The following is a 16,037-nucleotide window of genomic DNA, read 5'->3' on the forward strand; positions in this document are numbered from 1 at the left end:
TAAAATACACACAAGGTAAAAGTAACAACACAGTTTAGATAAAACCTTTTTTAATTTATTAAGTTTTTCTAAATATGAGACACCTCTTTTAATCTAATAACAAATTGTGAAATACAGGATTATTACAATACATTTTTTGTCAAAACAGTAAATAAAACAATATGATTTGAAACAAATAAAAATTATTCTATGTACATATATACATGTTTTAGTGGAGTTATACACGCGATGAATTTCGTATTTTTAACATGTTAGCTGAGCGTTCGTATATATAAAATGAAATATGTACATGCATAACAATGTATAATAAATCTTGAACTGTCAAAAGAGTTGTTACTATAATAAACAAACGCATAATCGTACAATTACAAACACACATAAAAAGCCATTAGCGAACTTCAAGAACAACCCGTATCCTATAAAGGAACAATACATGACTAACAAATAAAATAAAACTACACGTTGTCTAGTCAAGATAATTTTCTGTAAATAAAATATTTCCATTAAGGTACTACTTCATTGCGGTTCAAATTGTAGTTTAAACATAAATTTTATTAGTTATTGAACATTATAATATGCACACACAAAAGTATTTTCGGTTTTTTAAATGTAACAGATTTCTTATAATTATTTAAAAATCTGTTAATATCAATTATCCGTATCAACAAAAACATGCAATGTAACAAATCTAAGTAAATAATAATGGCCACAACATGTTATTTAGTAGATATAATGTGTAAATTTAACATATTGTTCTACGTAAGTTATAATGCTAATTAAAAAGTGATCTATAATAATTAAAATCAATTATTACCTATTAATAATAGAATAAATTATCTGGACAATAAAATGTACATTCAAATATTTCACTTAAGCTAACCAAAGTTCGAACAACAGCAATCATGTTAAAAACTTTTTATCATATTTTATATCTACAAGGTTTTTTACACAAAAATAGTCTAGACAATTATATCTCATTTAACAAGTGTATATATACATAAAAAATATACTTTCAGACTGCTATAATTAATAATAATTTCGGAAAATGATATTTAAACCATAAGCAACAAAACGGGATTTTGAATTTGAACTGATTGCACATTTTTTCAATCCACCGATGTAGAGTAAAATTCAACAAATTAATGATAAGCTAACAAAATTGAGTTATTTATTGACATAGTGTTGTCAAATGTACATATATAACCTCTATTTGCATGTTATAACTACAAATATGTCGACTAAATTGGTAATAACATCTATAAATTGTACATGTTTGTATTAACAATATATAGACTTCATTTACGTTCAGATTACATTACTTTCTTTCGCTGATGTACGCATCTAATTCCGCATCTAACTCTGCTGCAGTTGGGATTTTATTTTTCGTTCCTCGTCCATCACCTCTTTCGTCGCCATGACCACCTCTTTTGAAACCTGCAACAGGAAATATCAAACTTGAGCGAACTTCTATTGATGTAATTCGCATTAACTTCAATACAGTTATTTATTATTTTAAGGGAACACAACTTTAATATGAGAATGATGAAATGAGTGAATTTGTCATCAAGGACAAGACAAATTTACATCTTAAAGTTTTTTTTTCCCAATCATTAATTCTTTTATATACAAGTAAATCCATATTTTTAATAATTACCTACCGTAGTTTTCATTAGTTATACGGAAACCTATCCCCTTCATACCAATATAGAATAGTAGAAGGTCAAAGTAAAAAGATTTTAATTAAAAGAATTTTCTCACCTCGTCCACCATCTTTGCGGCCAAAACGTCTAGCACTAGGCCTGCGGGCGAAGCCTTCTCTGACTCGGTTGGCTTGCTCCTTCATAACGGCAACATCAGACGTGGTTATTTCAATCTGCATGGGTCGACCTGTAAATATGCAACACAATATGTAAACGGGTTTATAACGTAATAAAGATATTCGGTGATTATGTTATCCACTACTTTAAGGCAGTGTGAATAATAACATGCAAACAGGATTTGACACGAGAAGGATTGCGTTAGACACATATCTTCAGCACGTAATTAACCAAATTATCAACGTTTTTATGGATGATAACTTATTGGCCTTAAGCCTTTTTGTTCAAATTAAATAATATGTATTCATTGTGTTACAAGTGAACTTTAAACAAATTAAAAAGAGAAAGAGGATATCCAAATCCGAGAAATGTATAGCGTTTCTTGTAATACAACGGTAGTAAATGTTTATAAATGGTTTTTCTTTGATTCCCTACCCATTATAGCATGAAACTAACTGTTATACATACTGTACTCACCATCTAAAGGAACGCTGTTGTACTGTTTCATAGCTTTGACTGCATCTGCTTTTCGGTGAAATACGACGTACGCTGAACCCATGGAGCGACCAGACTTGTCATAATTAACCGTTGCACTGTGTAGAGGACCAGATTCTGAGAAGAGTTTCTGGAAAAAAGGTATTAACTATTAAAACTACGAACAATAATATAAATATGTGCATGTGTTCTTGTGAATGCACCATAAAAATTAATAAAATTATTGAGAGGTTTAAAAATTATTATACTTTATGAACACAAATGTATTTTAATTTACATAAAGCTGTAATTTAAAATCTACTTTTACAAGAATAAAGAAGAAACTCAAATGTCTGGTGTAAAAAAGCTACTTATTGGTACTTTTACTAAGCCTTGGTATAATGTAATTTGACGTATTATTAGTATAAAGATAGTATGAATATGAATGTATATATAATGTAATAATTGGGGCCTATATAACAAATAATCTAACATATACGCCTTTAATTTTAAATTTTGTTTAAAGTTGCAACAATAGTATACAACAATAATATTCTTTTGTTTTGACCAGCTATATCTTAATTCGTTTACAGCATTTAGCAGAGTAAAATATTTACACACACACGAATTTAAAAACAAATTGTATTCGGATATGAAATATAAAACTTTTTTTACCTGCATGTCTGAATTTGATACTCCATAGTCCAGGTTTGAGACGACTAGTGTTGCACCACCTCCTGTCATGCTTAGACCTCCTGCTCCCCTGCTGTTGTAGAGAGTCCGGCCATTATACAGATCATGCTGCCAACGGCTGTTGCTATCGTCAGGAGGCTGAAAGTAAATACACGAATAAAACCGTGAATTATTTAAAAAAATTTCCATTGTTTGAAAAGCATCTATAAGCACTAAAATTTAAGATAGACAAAAGTTAAACTATTTAATGGATATAACCTCAACTATAGTATCCCATTCTTTTGAAAAACCTTTAAATATTCCTGTGTATGTATACAGGTAAATTTACAGGTATATATATATATATATATATATATATATACATTAATCAAATTTGTGTAAATGGCAATAGCCTAATTTAATTTTTTCCAATAAACATTGAATCGCAAAGAGTACCTGCTCCGCCGGGACTCGAACCCGGATCTCTCACTTTCAGGGTGAATGTGCTACCATTACACCACAGAGCCTTTACATTTTACGATTCAATTATTTTGTATTTGGCCAATACGCTATCTGCTCGACTGAAAAAATAGGAATATCTACGCCTATAGCACAACTGTATTGTGCTAAAACCACTGTTTTAGTTTAGGCTAATAATATCATTATAAAACGTAGAGACAATAGTTTAATATTTAATAATTTACTTTATTTAAAGCCTAACAAGTAAAACATAATAATAAAAACAAATTTTGTCAACCGAACTAAAACAAATTTGCTATTAACGTAGCCCTATCTATTTTTATTTACGACTCGCCAAGACTTCAAAATATTTTATTTCTATATTTAAGCCTAATATTTATCACACTTAGTCTTAAACGTTAAAATTTTCTTAATTGATTACGGATACATATATAAATAGGAAGGTAGTCTAGTAATTCTTTCTAAATAATCTGTTACATACAAAGTGTACTTACTTGAGAATAGGGAGTTCTCGCTGCTGAACTAAATCTACCTCTCTTGCTTCTCATGGGTCCTCCACCACCACTGGCGTTGTTCTTAAATTCCTCGCTCTGTTTAATTATGTCGTCCAAACTCATTTCTAACTTATCCATCACTATATAAACAATATCCTGATAACAATACAATAACTTGAACAGTATTCTAATATCTAACGCACAAAAACAATCAAATCTTAAAGGCAGCCAACAACGACCTATCAGCACAAGAACTTACTCAGACGAGTTCCAAGCAACGTATGAAGGAAATGGAGTTGAGTGGCGGGAACTAGAAGACAAGATGGCGCGCGCATCCCAGCCGTGACGTCACGCATCGAGAAAAACCAGTTTTCCCCCTCCACCCGTGCACATAGAGATCTGTGGTGGTGGACATTGCTATTGCATGGTATTTTTGTGTTATATAGTTTGTAGATTATTATAGCAAATAAACTAATTATTCTACTACATAATTATAAATGTGTTAATGTAGTGGTCATATTATTTATTCCTACTTGATAGGCAATTTTTTTGTACTCATGAAAAATTTAAGAAAACTGGGGACCGTAAGTTATAAAGGTTGATATTGTAAAAAATATCAGAATATAAAATCTATTTATTCTCCATTTGATCTAGTTTAATAAATGTAATTTAATTCGTTTAAAAATCACAAATAGTACATATTATTTTAAATTTATCTCTGTTTGATAAATATATATATATATATATATATATATAATAAATAATAAAATATATAATAATTTCAATATACAAAACAGGACTATTCTCTGGTAGAAATGGTAAATTAATATTGGTGGTAGTGTTGCCTTACGTACCATATGCACTGTTTATCAAAGAGTACGTGTTTAACGACAATATAATGTCAATATTGCCACTATGGAACCATTACAGTCCCATTCGCTAAAATCTCGTGATGGTTAATAATAATATTAAAGCGTATACTATTAAAAAATTATAACAGTATGTCCGTGTATGTCTAACCGATTGTATATACACATTATTAAGGCCCCTTGCTTAACATAAAGATGTATTCATATTTAAAAAATACTTCTTCGGGCTACACCCTACTGGTCTTTACAGCTTCACTACAGCTAACATATCTTATTAATTGAAATATCCTGTTAATGTTATTAATTACTCAGTAAAACTATTGTTTTAGCTGCATAGCTATCCTAATATAATTAAACTATTATTATAATCTGTTTAAAATATTAGTTTACAAATAGTAAGTTTGGTGATTTTATTATTTATAATTTCTTTAAAATAACTGATGAGCGTTAAATTTATTCAGATAAGAAATTTTAAATTCAAAGAAAATTATATTTTTAACAATACGTTATGGCAAATAATTAAGTACGCAGTGCTCAGTCAATACAGTAATGTGGATATCAACAACAAACAGAGTTACTTTTTAACTTTTAAAAAACCTTGTATAAATGTTATTATCACAACTGCCGTTTAGAGGGATAGAATCTAGAAATATCTGGAATTTGGTCTAGCAGAGTCTTTCATAAATTTGTTGCTGTGATTCTGAAGCGTAAAACATCGATAAAGTATCAAGAAACGAATTGAAATTGATAATTTCCGGAAAACACAAGTAGTAGTACGTCCAAACTTGTCATGCTCTTCTGTAATCACATTGAAAATAATACAGCCTAAATACTTTTACAAAATAATTACGCATAAAATGTGTTCTAGCATTTATTTAGCAGTTGCTAATACTTTCAAGACAAAACTGTCTCTCGTTCACTTAGTCTTTAATCGTATTATAAAAAACAATTTAAGTTAAAAATATTTTGTGTAGGTGAACATACTCTGAAATTTAGACATGACATCTGTGCAATAAATCCCTCCAGATTACTGTCTAACTTTGTACCCAAAGTACCACACACACTTGACTGGTTAGATATAAGTCCCGTTAGATTCCAGGAAGGGTGCGGCGCGGTAACCAAATGAGAACAATACACCCCGAGGAGCCGCTACCGCTTTGTCTGGTTTTGGCGACAACTACAGTCCGAGATTAGGTTTGCCAGGAAGTGGAAAATGGAGTGTTTAATTTTAACCAAACTTTTGAGTTTGAGGGCGTTTTGTGGTTTAACCGTTGGAGATACGAGAAAAAGTCACTGAACCTTTCCTGTCGGAAATTTAATTTTGACTTTCGATTGTGGCCTCAGATTTGAGTTACGAGCTCTGGTTTAGTCGGTAAAGAGCATGGAAGGAAAGTCTGCACTGGTCAGCATCGTGATTTTTTTTAGTATAAATATAATACATACCTATCTTAAGTCAGTATTTTTAAGTTTTTTTAGGAGGTTTAATTTGCTCAGGAGTTAATGTAGTCATGCCAGGAAATTCACAGGGGGGTTAATGTTACGGGGGGTTAAGACATCAGGGGGGTTTAATTTCCTCAGGAGGTTATCTAGTCATGCAAGGAAATTCCCATGGGGGGTTAGTGTTACCGGGGGTTAATAAATTGGAACTTTCTTGTATACAATTTAAAATTGAAGTAGGATTCTGCTGTCGGGTTTTATCTACGACCTCTGGTTTAGGCAGTAAAGAGCTTGGGAGAAAATACTGCACTGGCCAGCTATGGTGAATTGTTAAGTGTAAACAAAATAAAAACTACCTTTATCAGATTATTAAGTTGATCGGGGGTTTAATTTAATCAGGAATTCTTCTACCATGAAATTCGCGGGATGGGGCTTATGTCAGTCCCGACTAACGATTTTTTCTCAAATTCAAGCTAGCTCTAACCGTTCTCCCGCTATCGGGCTTCAAAGAAATGCCATCATAGATACCCATAAAACCATTATATAAACGATTGCTCACATTTATCCAAATTCCATGGAGTGAGACATGCAACATAATCCAACTTGATGTTCATTGTGTGGAAATTAAGCAATGTATAGTTATCTTCTTTTTTCAAGATTTTGTTAGACTGACAGGCTTTTCCACCCCCTGTATGGTTTTCCTGATGTTCAACCAAAAAACTAAATTACTATGAAATTTTTTAAATTTAACTTTTATCTTAACAAAATAAAATAACCATTACTTTACAAATAATATTAAAAAGTATCTGTTGAGTCCATACAGTCTTAAAATGTATTTTGAACCAAGCATAGTAATAGAAATTAATCATAAACTTTATATTGTTCTCGTAACAGCCAAGGTTGTACAACGTATTTATGTCTTGTCAAGATGTTTAGAATTATTTAATGGTATGAAATTTTCATATATTACTCTCAATATGCGTATTAAATGGATACCATAATTTAATTTCTTTAAAATTTTCTTATATCTTATCATAATATCTTATTAAAATACGTAATATCTTAAAATAGAACCATATTTTTAAATAAAACTTTTTATTTATGATGTCAATTATATTTGTCCCAAAATAAGTACCAGTTCTTTAGATTGGATAATACAATGAGAATAATAATAAAATTTTCAATTTAAAAATAAATTTTTACGTTTGAAAAACTATTTAAGAACAAGCAGTAATAAATTTTCAAATTTCAAAAATACCTGATATTATCAATTGGAAAGTGCTCACCCCTTATATAAAATACACACAAGGTAAAAGTAACAACACAGTTTAGATAAAACCTTTTTTAATTTATTAAGTTTTTCTAAATATGAGACACCTCTTTTAATCTAATAACAAATTGTGAAATACAGGATTATTACAATACATTTTTTGTCAAAACAGTAAATAAAACAATATGATTTGAAACAAATAAAAATTATTCTATGTACATATATACATGTTTTAGTGGAGTTATACACGCGATGAATTTCGTATTTTTAACATGTTAGCTGAGCGTTCGTATATATAAAATGAAATATGTACATGCATAACAATGTATAATAAATCTTGAACTGTCAAAAGAGTTGTTACTATAATAAACAAACGCATAATCGTACAATTACAAACACACATAAAAAGCCATTAGCGAACTTCAAGAACAACCCGTATCCTATAAAGGAACAATACATGACTAACAAATAAAATAAAACTACACGTTGTCTAGTCAAGATAATTTTTCTGTAAATAAAATATTTCCATTAAGGTACTACTTCATTGCGGTTCAAATTGTAGTTTAAACATAAATTTTATTAGTTATTGAACATTATAATATGCACACACAAAAGTATTTTCGGTTTTTTAAATGTAACAGATTTCTTATAATTATTTAAAAATCTGTTAATATCAATTATCCGTATCAACAAAAACATGCAATGTAACAAATCTAAGTAAATAATAATGGCCACAACATGTTATTTAGTAGATATAATGTGTAAATTTAACATATTGTTCTACGTAAGTTATAATGCTAATTAAAAAGTGATCTATAATAATTAAAATCAATTATTACCTATTAATAATAGAATAAATTATCTGGACAATAAAATGTACATTCAAATATTTCACTTAAGCTAACCAAAGTTCGAACAACAGCAATCATGTTAAAAACTTTTTATCATATTTTATATCTACAAGGTTTTTTACACAAAAATAGTCTAGACAATTATATCTCATTTAACAAGTGTATATATACATAAAAAATATACTTTCAGACTGCTATAATTAATAATAATTTCGGAAAATGATATTTAAACCATAAGCAACAAAACGGGATTTTGAATTTGAACTGATTGCACATTTTTTCAATCCACCGATGTAGAGTAAAATTCAACAAATTAATGATAAGCTAACAAAATTGAGTTATTTATTGACATAGTGTTGTCAAATGTACATATATAACCTCTATTTGCATGTTATAACTACAAATATGTCGACTAAATTGGTAATAACATCTATAAATTGTACATGTTTGTATTAACAATATATAGACTTCATTTACGTTCAGATTACATTACTTTCTTTCGCTGATGTACGCATCTAATTCCGCATCTAACTCTGCTGCAGTTGGGATTTTATTTTTCGTTCCTCGTCCATCACCTCTTTCGTCGCCATGACCACCTCTTTTGAAACCTGCAACAGGAAATATCAAACTTGAGCGAACTTCTATTGATGTAATTCGCATTAACTTCAATACAGTTATTTATTATTTTAAGGGAACACAACTTTAATATGAGAATGATGAAATGAGTGAATTTGTCATCAAGGACAAGACAAATTTACATCTTAAAGTTTTTTTTTTCCCAATCATTAATTCTTTTATATACAAGTAAATCCATATTTTTAATAATTACCTACCGTAGTTTTCATTAGTTATACGGAAACCTATCCCCTTCATACCAATATAGAATAGTAGAAGGTCAAAGTAAAAAGATTTTAATTAAAAGAATTTTCTCACCTCGTCCACCATCTTTGCGGCCAAAACGTCTAGCACTAGGCCTGCGGGCGAAGCCTTCTCTGACTCGGTTGGCTTGCTCCTTCATAACGGCAACATCAGACGTGGTTATTTCAATCTGCATGGGTCGACCTGTAAATATGCAACACAATATGTAAACGGGTTTATAACGTAATAAAGATATTCGGTGATTATGTTATCCACTACTTTAAGGCAGTGTGAATAATAACATGCAAACAGGATTTGACACGAGAAGGATTGCGTTAGACACATATCTTCAGCACGTAATTAACCAAATTATCAACGTTTTTATGGATGATAACTTATTGGCCTTAAGCCTTTTTGTTCAAATTAAATAATATGTATTCATTGTGTTACAAGTGAACTTTAAACAAATTAAAAAGAGAAAGAGGATATCCAAATCCGAGAAATGTATAGCGTTTCTTGTAATACAACGGTAGTAAATGTTTATAAATGGTTTTTCTTTGATTCCCTACCCATTATAGCATGAAACTAACTGTTATACATACTGTACTCACCATCTAAAGGAACGCTGTTGTACTGTTTCATAGCTTTGACTGCATCTGCTTTTCGGTGAAATACGACGTACGCTGAACCCATGGAGCGACCAGACTTGTCATAATTAACCGTTGCACTGTGTAGAGGACCAGATTCTGAGAAGAGTTTCTGGAAAAAAGGTATTAACTATTAAAACTACGAACAATAATATAAATATGTGCATGTGTTCTTGTGAATGCACCATAAAAATTAATAAAATTATTGAGAGGTTTAAAAATTATTATACTTTATGAACACAAATGTATTTTAATTTACATAAAGCTGTAATTTAAAATCTACTTTTACAAGAATAAAGAAGAAACTCAAATGTCTGGTGTAAAAAAGCTACTTATTGGTACTTTTACTAAGCCTTGGTATAATGTAATTTGACGTATTATTAGTATAAAGATAGTATGAATATGAATGTATAGGCTATATAATGTAATAATTGGGGCCTATATAACAAATAATCTAACATATACGCCTTTAATTTTAAATTTTGTTTAAAGTTGCAACAATAGTATACAACAATAATATTCTTTTGTTTTGACCAGCTATATCTTAATTCGTTTACAGCATTTAGCAGAGTAAAATATTTACACACACACGAATTTAAAAACAAATTGTATTCGGATATGAAATATAAAACTTTTTTTACCTGCATGTCTGAATTTGATACTCCATAGTCCAGGTTTGAGACGACTAGTGTTGCACCACCTCCTGTCATGCTTAGACCTCCTGCTCCCCTGCTGTTGTAGAGAGTCCGGCCATTATACAGATCATGCTGCCAACGGCTGTTGCTATCGTCAGGAGGCTGAAAGTAAATACACGAATAAAACCGTGAATTATTTTAAAAAAATTTCCATTGTTTGAAAAGCATCTATAAGCACTAAAATTTAAGATAGACAAAAGTTAAACTATTTAATGGATATAACCTCAACTATAGTATCCCATTCTTTTGAAAAACCTTTTAAATATTCCTGTGTATGTATACAGGTAAATTTACAGGTATAAATATATATATATATATATATACATTAATCAAATTTGTGTAAATGGCAATAGCCTAATTTAATTTTTTCCAATAAACATTGAATCGCAAAGAGTACCTGCTCCGCCGGGACTCGAACCCGGATCTCTCACTTTCAGGGTGAATGTGCTACCATTACACCACAGAGCCTTTACATTTTACGATTCAATTATTTTGTATTTGGCCAATACGCTATCTGCTCGACTGAAAAAATAGGAAATATCTACGCCTATAGCACAACTGTATTGTGCTAAAACCACTGTTTTAGTTTAGGCTAATAATATCATTATAAAACGTAGAGACAATAGTTTAATATTTAATAATTTACTTTATTTAAAGCCTAACAAGTAAAACATAATAATAAAAACAAATTTTGTCAACCGAACTAAAACAAATTTGCTATTAACGTAGCCCTATCTATTTTTATTTACGACTCGCCAAGACTTCAAAATATTTTATTTCTATATTTAAGCCTAATATTTATCACACTTAGTCTTAAACGTTAAAATTTTCTTAATTGATTACGGATACATATATAAATAGGAAGGTAGTCTAGTAATTCTTTCTAAATAATCTGTTACATACAAAGTGTACTTACTTGAGAATAGGTGTACTTACTTGAGAAGTAGTTCTTTGCGCCCAACTAAATACTTCTGTGATGATGTTTGAGTGCGTCTTCGTGAAGGTTCTTACTAAGGCATTCCCTCTCATTCTGTGTGCAGCCTATATTCCCCCTAACATGCCTATTTCCAAATATGAACGCTTTTGTGATGCCGTAATAGATGTGGCCTCATCCAATCCTGCAATCGATAACTTTGTTATTCTTGGTGATTTCAATCAACCTGACACAAACTGGAAAGATACGTCTTCCTGTTCGCTCAGCAGGCGCCTCTCAAAGTCTTGTTGGCTTGGCAGAACTGCTTCAGCTTTATCAGCACAACAGGATTGTAAATCACCGAGGTGTTATTCTTGACCTAATTTTTACTCCTTTTACTGACACGATAGTAAGCCCAGCTGATGATGTGATAATCCCCGAGGAATTAAATCACCGCCACCATTAAATTTTTCAATCAAACCTCAATTGTGCGAAGACCAATTCGAACCTTGCTCAAGTCACAACTTCAGACGATGCAACTTGGATGCCGTCTTTGCCTGGATCCAGGGATTGTCTTACCCAACGGTTGATTCCACTAAAGCTGAAGAACACTTCACTATATTCTGTAGGAACCTTGCCGATGTTATCAAGCTTAAACTCTCCCATTAGGAACTCCAAAAGATCAACCTTTCCCAAGTGGTTTACTGCTGAGCTCAGGCGCCTGGTGATCGAGAAGAAAAACTGTCCATAGGCGTTTCAAAGAGACTGGTGATCTCTCCTTATACGATTATTTTTTTAGAAAAACTTAGAAATCGGTGCAAGGCAGTTGGCTGGTGAGTGCTATCGTGACTATACAAACTATGTGGAGTCCGCCATTCCTAATAACATTAAGGTTTTTTGGGCACACATCAACAATCTGAAGAAAAGCAAACATCACATCGAACCTGGTGTATAATGATGTTGAAGTGGATGAACCTAGCGGCCAATGCGAGCTATTTGCTGATTACTTTTCGTCAGTCCTATACCAACATGTCACTCCCATCATCTGACTTTGACTTTAGAACTTCTGTCAACCTACAATAGCCTCGTTTTAACTGCTCAACAAGTGGAATCAAAACTTAAAGCCCTTGATCCCTATAAAGGGAATGGGTCCGGACTCTCTAAACCTCCTGCGGTGATCAAGTACTGCAGTCCAGTTTTGGCCCCACATCTCTCAATTTTTTTCAATACACTGCTCGCCAGTGGCACCTTCCCTGCAAATCTGAAGATTAGTTTCATCACCCTCCTATTTTCAAATCTGGTGAGCGATCCAATGTAACCAATTATAGGCCGATAGCCATTCAAGTCCGGGTGCTTGCAAAGGTTTTTGAGAGGCCTTGTGGTGGATAAACTTTGCATTTGATCTCAAGCATGTAATCGCCGAGGAACAGCATGGCTTTAGAAGTGGTCGATCGACCTCTACCAATCTCCTGGTGCTACATAACTATGTCACATCTGCATTTTCCAGGCGGAGGCAGGTCGGATTGCATACTGCTCGACTTCTCAAAGGCGTTTGATAGAGTCAACCACAATCTTCTCATTTCTAAACTGAGAGGCTATGGTATAACGGGATCTCTACTGGAGTGGCTGTCAAGTTACCTGACTAATCGGGGAATGATTGTGAAGTTTGCCGGCTCTTACTCTGAAATGTTTTCCAGCCCCGTCTGGTGTTCCGCAGGGCTCGCATTTGGCTCCTCTCCTTTTCAGTCTTTTCATTAATGATATCTGCGAAAGTTATCTCTACGGGTTGTCTCATGTTCGCTGATGACATCAAGATATTTGTCGAAGTGAACTCTCCTGAGGACTGTCAGCGACTACAGGATACTTTAGATCATATCGTAGCCTGGTGTCAGCGGAATGGGGTGGGACCTGAATGCTGATAAAAGTGCTGTACTCACGTACTCCCGGCTGGACTCACCCCACTGTATTCAACTACACTCTCTTTCGGCTCCTCACTAAATAAAGTCTGCAGTTTTAAGACCTTGGGGTCGTTATGTCTCATGATCTCAGTCCGTGGAATCATATCTCATGCATATGCAGCAAGGCCAATTCACTAATGGGATTCCTATGCAGAACATCGAAAGACTTTCAAAATCCCCAACTACATTGACAACACTGTTCAAAAAACCTTAGTGCGTCCGATCCTAAGAAATTTTCATCTGTTGTTTGGTTGTCCCTACCTGACAGGGCACATTGATACTCTTGAGCGGGTGCAGATCAGGATTCTTGAGGCTCATCGGACTGCGTCTTGGCTATCAGTTCCTGGAGACGCCTGTTTGACTGTTTGAGGATCTCCTTGGCCTTTCCACATTTGGCGACTAGAAGAAGGATGGCGGACATCTTGATTCTTCATAAGATTGTTAACGGTGCTCTAGACTGCCCTCGTCTTCTCTCTCTTCTCGAGTTTCGAATTCCGACATCCACTCGTTCCGGGGACATCTTTTTTCAAGAGGGCACTTCCTTCTCTTTACAGCTACCACAGCTGTATTCCCAGACTTATGAGAGAAGGTAATGAGGTTTCAGGTGGTGTGGAATTTTTTGGATCCTCTTATCAGTCATTTCGATCGTGCTTGGGGAAGCTACTATGACGGGCAACTAGTTCTTAATTTGTTGTTGTTTAGCTGTTTACTGTTATTATTATTGTGTTCATATTATATACGTGTTATTATTGTTGTCCAGATTCCTATATATATATATATATATATATATATTGACCCTAAAGTAACCCACCATTATTATTTTTATTATATAATTTTGTTGTTTAGCTGTTTCTGTTGTTATTATTATTGTGTCAGATTTATACATGTTATTACTGTTGTTCAGACATATATATTGACCCTAAAGTAACCCACCATTATTATTTTTACTATATAATTTTTGTTGTTTAGCTGTTTCTGTTGTTATTATTATTGTGTCAGATTTATACATGTTATTACTGTTGTTCAGATTATATAAATATCATCTCACTATAGACCATAATGTAACTCGCCATTATTATTATATAAACTTTTGTTGTTAGCTGTTTCCGTTGTTATTATTATTGTGTTCAGATTCTATACGTGTATTATTGTTATATAATTTTTGTTATTTAGCTGCGACTTTTATTATTATCTCGCCCAGACTCTTTACTTATTATTATATTATTATTGTTGTTAACTTGCAATAATTATTGTTGTTCAGATTCCATGGATATCATTACACTCATCATAAACCTTATTTAAATCACCATAATCCTTTATGTTATTATTGTTATTTTTCTCTGATTGTGTTTTGATTTTGTTGTTTTGATTAATGTTAAGTAAAAATGCTTGGTTATGGATAGCTGCCAACTTTGTTATAAGTTATGTTGTACAAAATGGTTTACCGTTGAAATAAATAAATAAATAAATAAATAGGGAGTTCTCGCTGCTGAACTAAATCTACCTCTCTTGCTTCTCATGGGTCCTCCACCACCACTGGCGTTGTTCTTAAATTCCTCGCTCTGTTTAATTATGTCGTCCAAACTCATTTCTAACTTATCCATCACTATATAAACAATATCCTGATAACAATACAATAACTTGAACAGTATTCTAATATCTAACGCACAAAAAACAATCAAATCTTAAAGGCAGCCAACAACGACCTATCAGCACAAGAACTTACTCAGACGAGTTCCAAGCAACGTATGAAGGAAATGGAGTTGAGTGGCGGGAACTAGAAGACAAGATGGCGCGCGCATCCCAGCCGTGACGTCACGCATCGAGAAAAACCAGTTTTCCCCCTCCACCCGTGCACATAGAGATCTGTGGTGGTGGACATTGCTATTGCATGGTATTTTTGTGTTATATAGTTTGTAGATTATTATAGCAAATAAACTAATTATTCTACTACATAATTATAAATGTGTTAATGTAGTGGTCATATTATTTATTCCTACTTGATAGGCAATTTTTTTGTACTCATGAAAAATTTAAGAAAACTGGGGACCGTAAGTTATAAAGGTTGATATTGTAAAAAAATATCAGAATATAAAATCTATTTATTCTCCATTTGATCTAGTTTAATAAATGTAATTTAATTCGTTTAAAAAATCACAAATAGTACATATTATTTTAAATTTATCTCTGTTTGATAAATATATATATATATATATATATATATATATATATATATATATATATATATATATATATATATAATAAATAATAAAATATATAATAATTTCAATATACAAAACAGGACTATTCTCTGGTAGAAATGGTAAATTAATATTGGTGGTAGTGTTGCCTTACGTACCATATGCACTGTTTATCAAAGAGTACGTGTTTAACGACAATATAATGTCAATATTGCCACTATGGAACCATTACAGTCCCATTCGCTAAAATCTCGTGATGGTTAATAATAATATTAAAGCGTTATACTATTAAAAAATTATAACAGTATGTCCGTGTATGTCTAACCGATTGTATATACACATTATTAAGGCCCCTTGCTTAACATAAAGATGTATTCATATTTAAAAAATACTTCTTCGGG

At 32.2% G+C, this 16,037-nt stretch overlaps 2 protein-coding genes and 2 non-coding genes across 4 annotated transcripts; all 4 read right to left on the reverse strand.

Moving 5' to 3' along the window:
- Positions 1–1,315: 1,315 nt before the first annotated feature.
- LOC124373902 (THO complex subunit 4-like) lies at positions 1,316–4,075 on the reverse strand. Its single transcript, XM_046832223.1, has 5 exons — positions 4,033–4,075; positions 2,967–3,010; positions 2,295–2,442; positions 1,759–1,887; positions 1,316–1,434 (listed from the first exon to the last, which is right to left on the reverse strand). The coding sequence occupies exons 1-5, from the start codon at positions 4,073–4,075 to the stop codon at positions 1,316–1,318; spliced, it is 483 nt and encodes a 160-aa protein (XP_046688179.1).
- On the reverse strand, positions 3,420–3,490 carry Trnas-uga. The gene has a single exon. It is a non-coding gene; the product is annotated as a tRNA-Ser (tRNA).
- A 4,778-nt stretch (positions 4,076–8,853) lies between the features above and the next one.
- LOC124373903 (THO complex subunit 4-like) lies at positions 8,854–15,039 on the reverse strand. Its single transcript, XM_046832225.1, has 5 exons — positions 14,997–15,039; positions 10,511–10,554; positions 9,834–9,981; positions 9,298–9,426; positions 8,854–8,972 (listed from the first exon to the last, which is right to left on the reverse strand). Exons 1-5 carry the CDS (start codon positions 15,037–15,039, stop codon positions 8,854–8,856), a joined length of 483 nt encoding a protein of 160 aa, XP_046688181.1.
- On the reverse strand, positions 10,962–11,032 carry Trnas-uga. Its single transcript has one exon. It is a non-coding gene; the product is annotated as a tRNA-Ser (tRNA).
- Positions 15,040–16,037: the final 998 nt, after the last annotated feature.

The sequence above is a fragment of the Homalodisca vitripennis genome, unplaced genomic scaffold (genome assembly GCF_021130785.1).
Source record: "Homalodisca vitripennis isolate AUS2020 unplaced genomic scaffold, UT_GWSS_2.1 ScUCBcl_6615;HRSCAF=13911, whole genome shotgun sequence".
Classification (NCBI taxonomy): Eukaryota; Metazoa; Arthropoda; class Insecta; order Hemiptera; family Cicadellidae; genus Homalodisca; species Homalodisca vitripennis.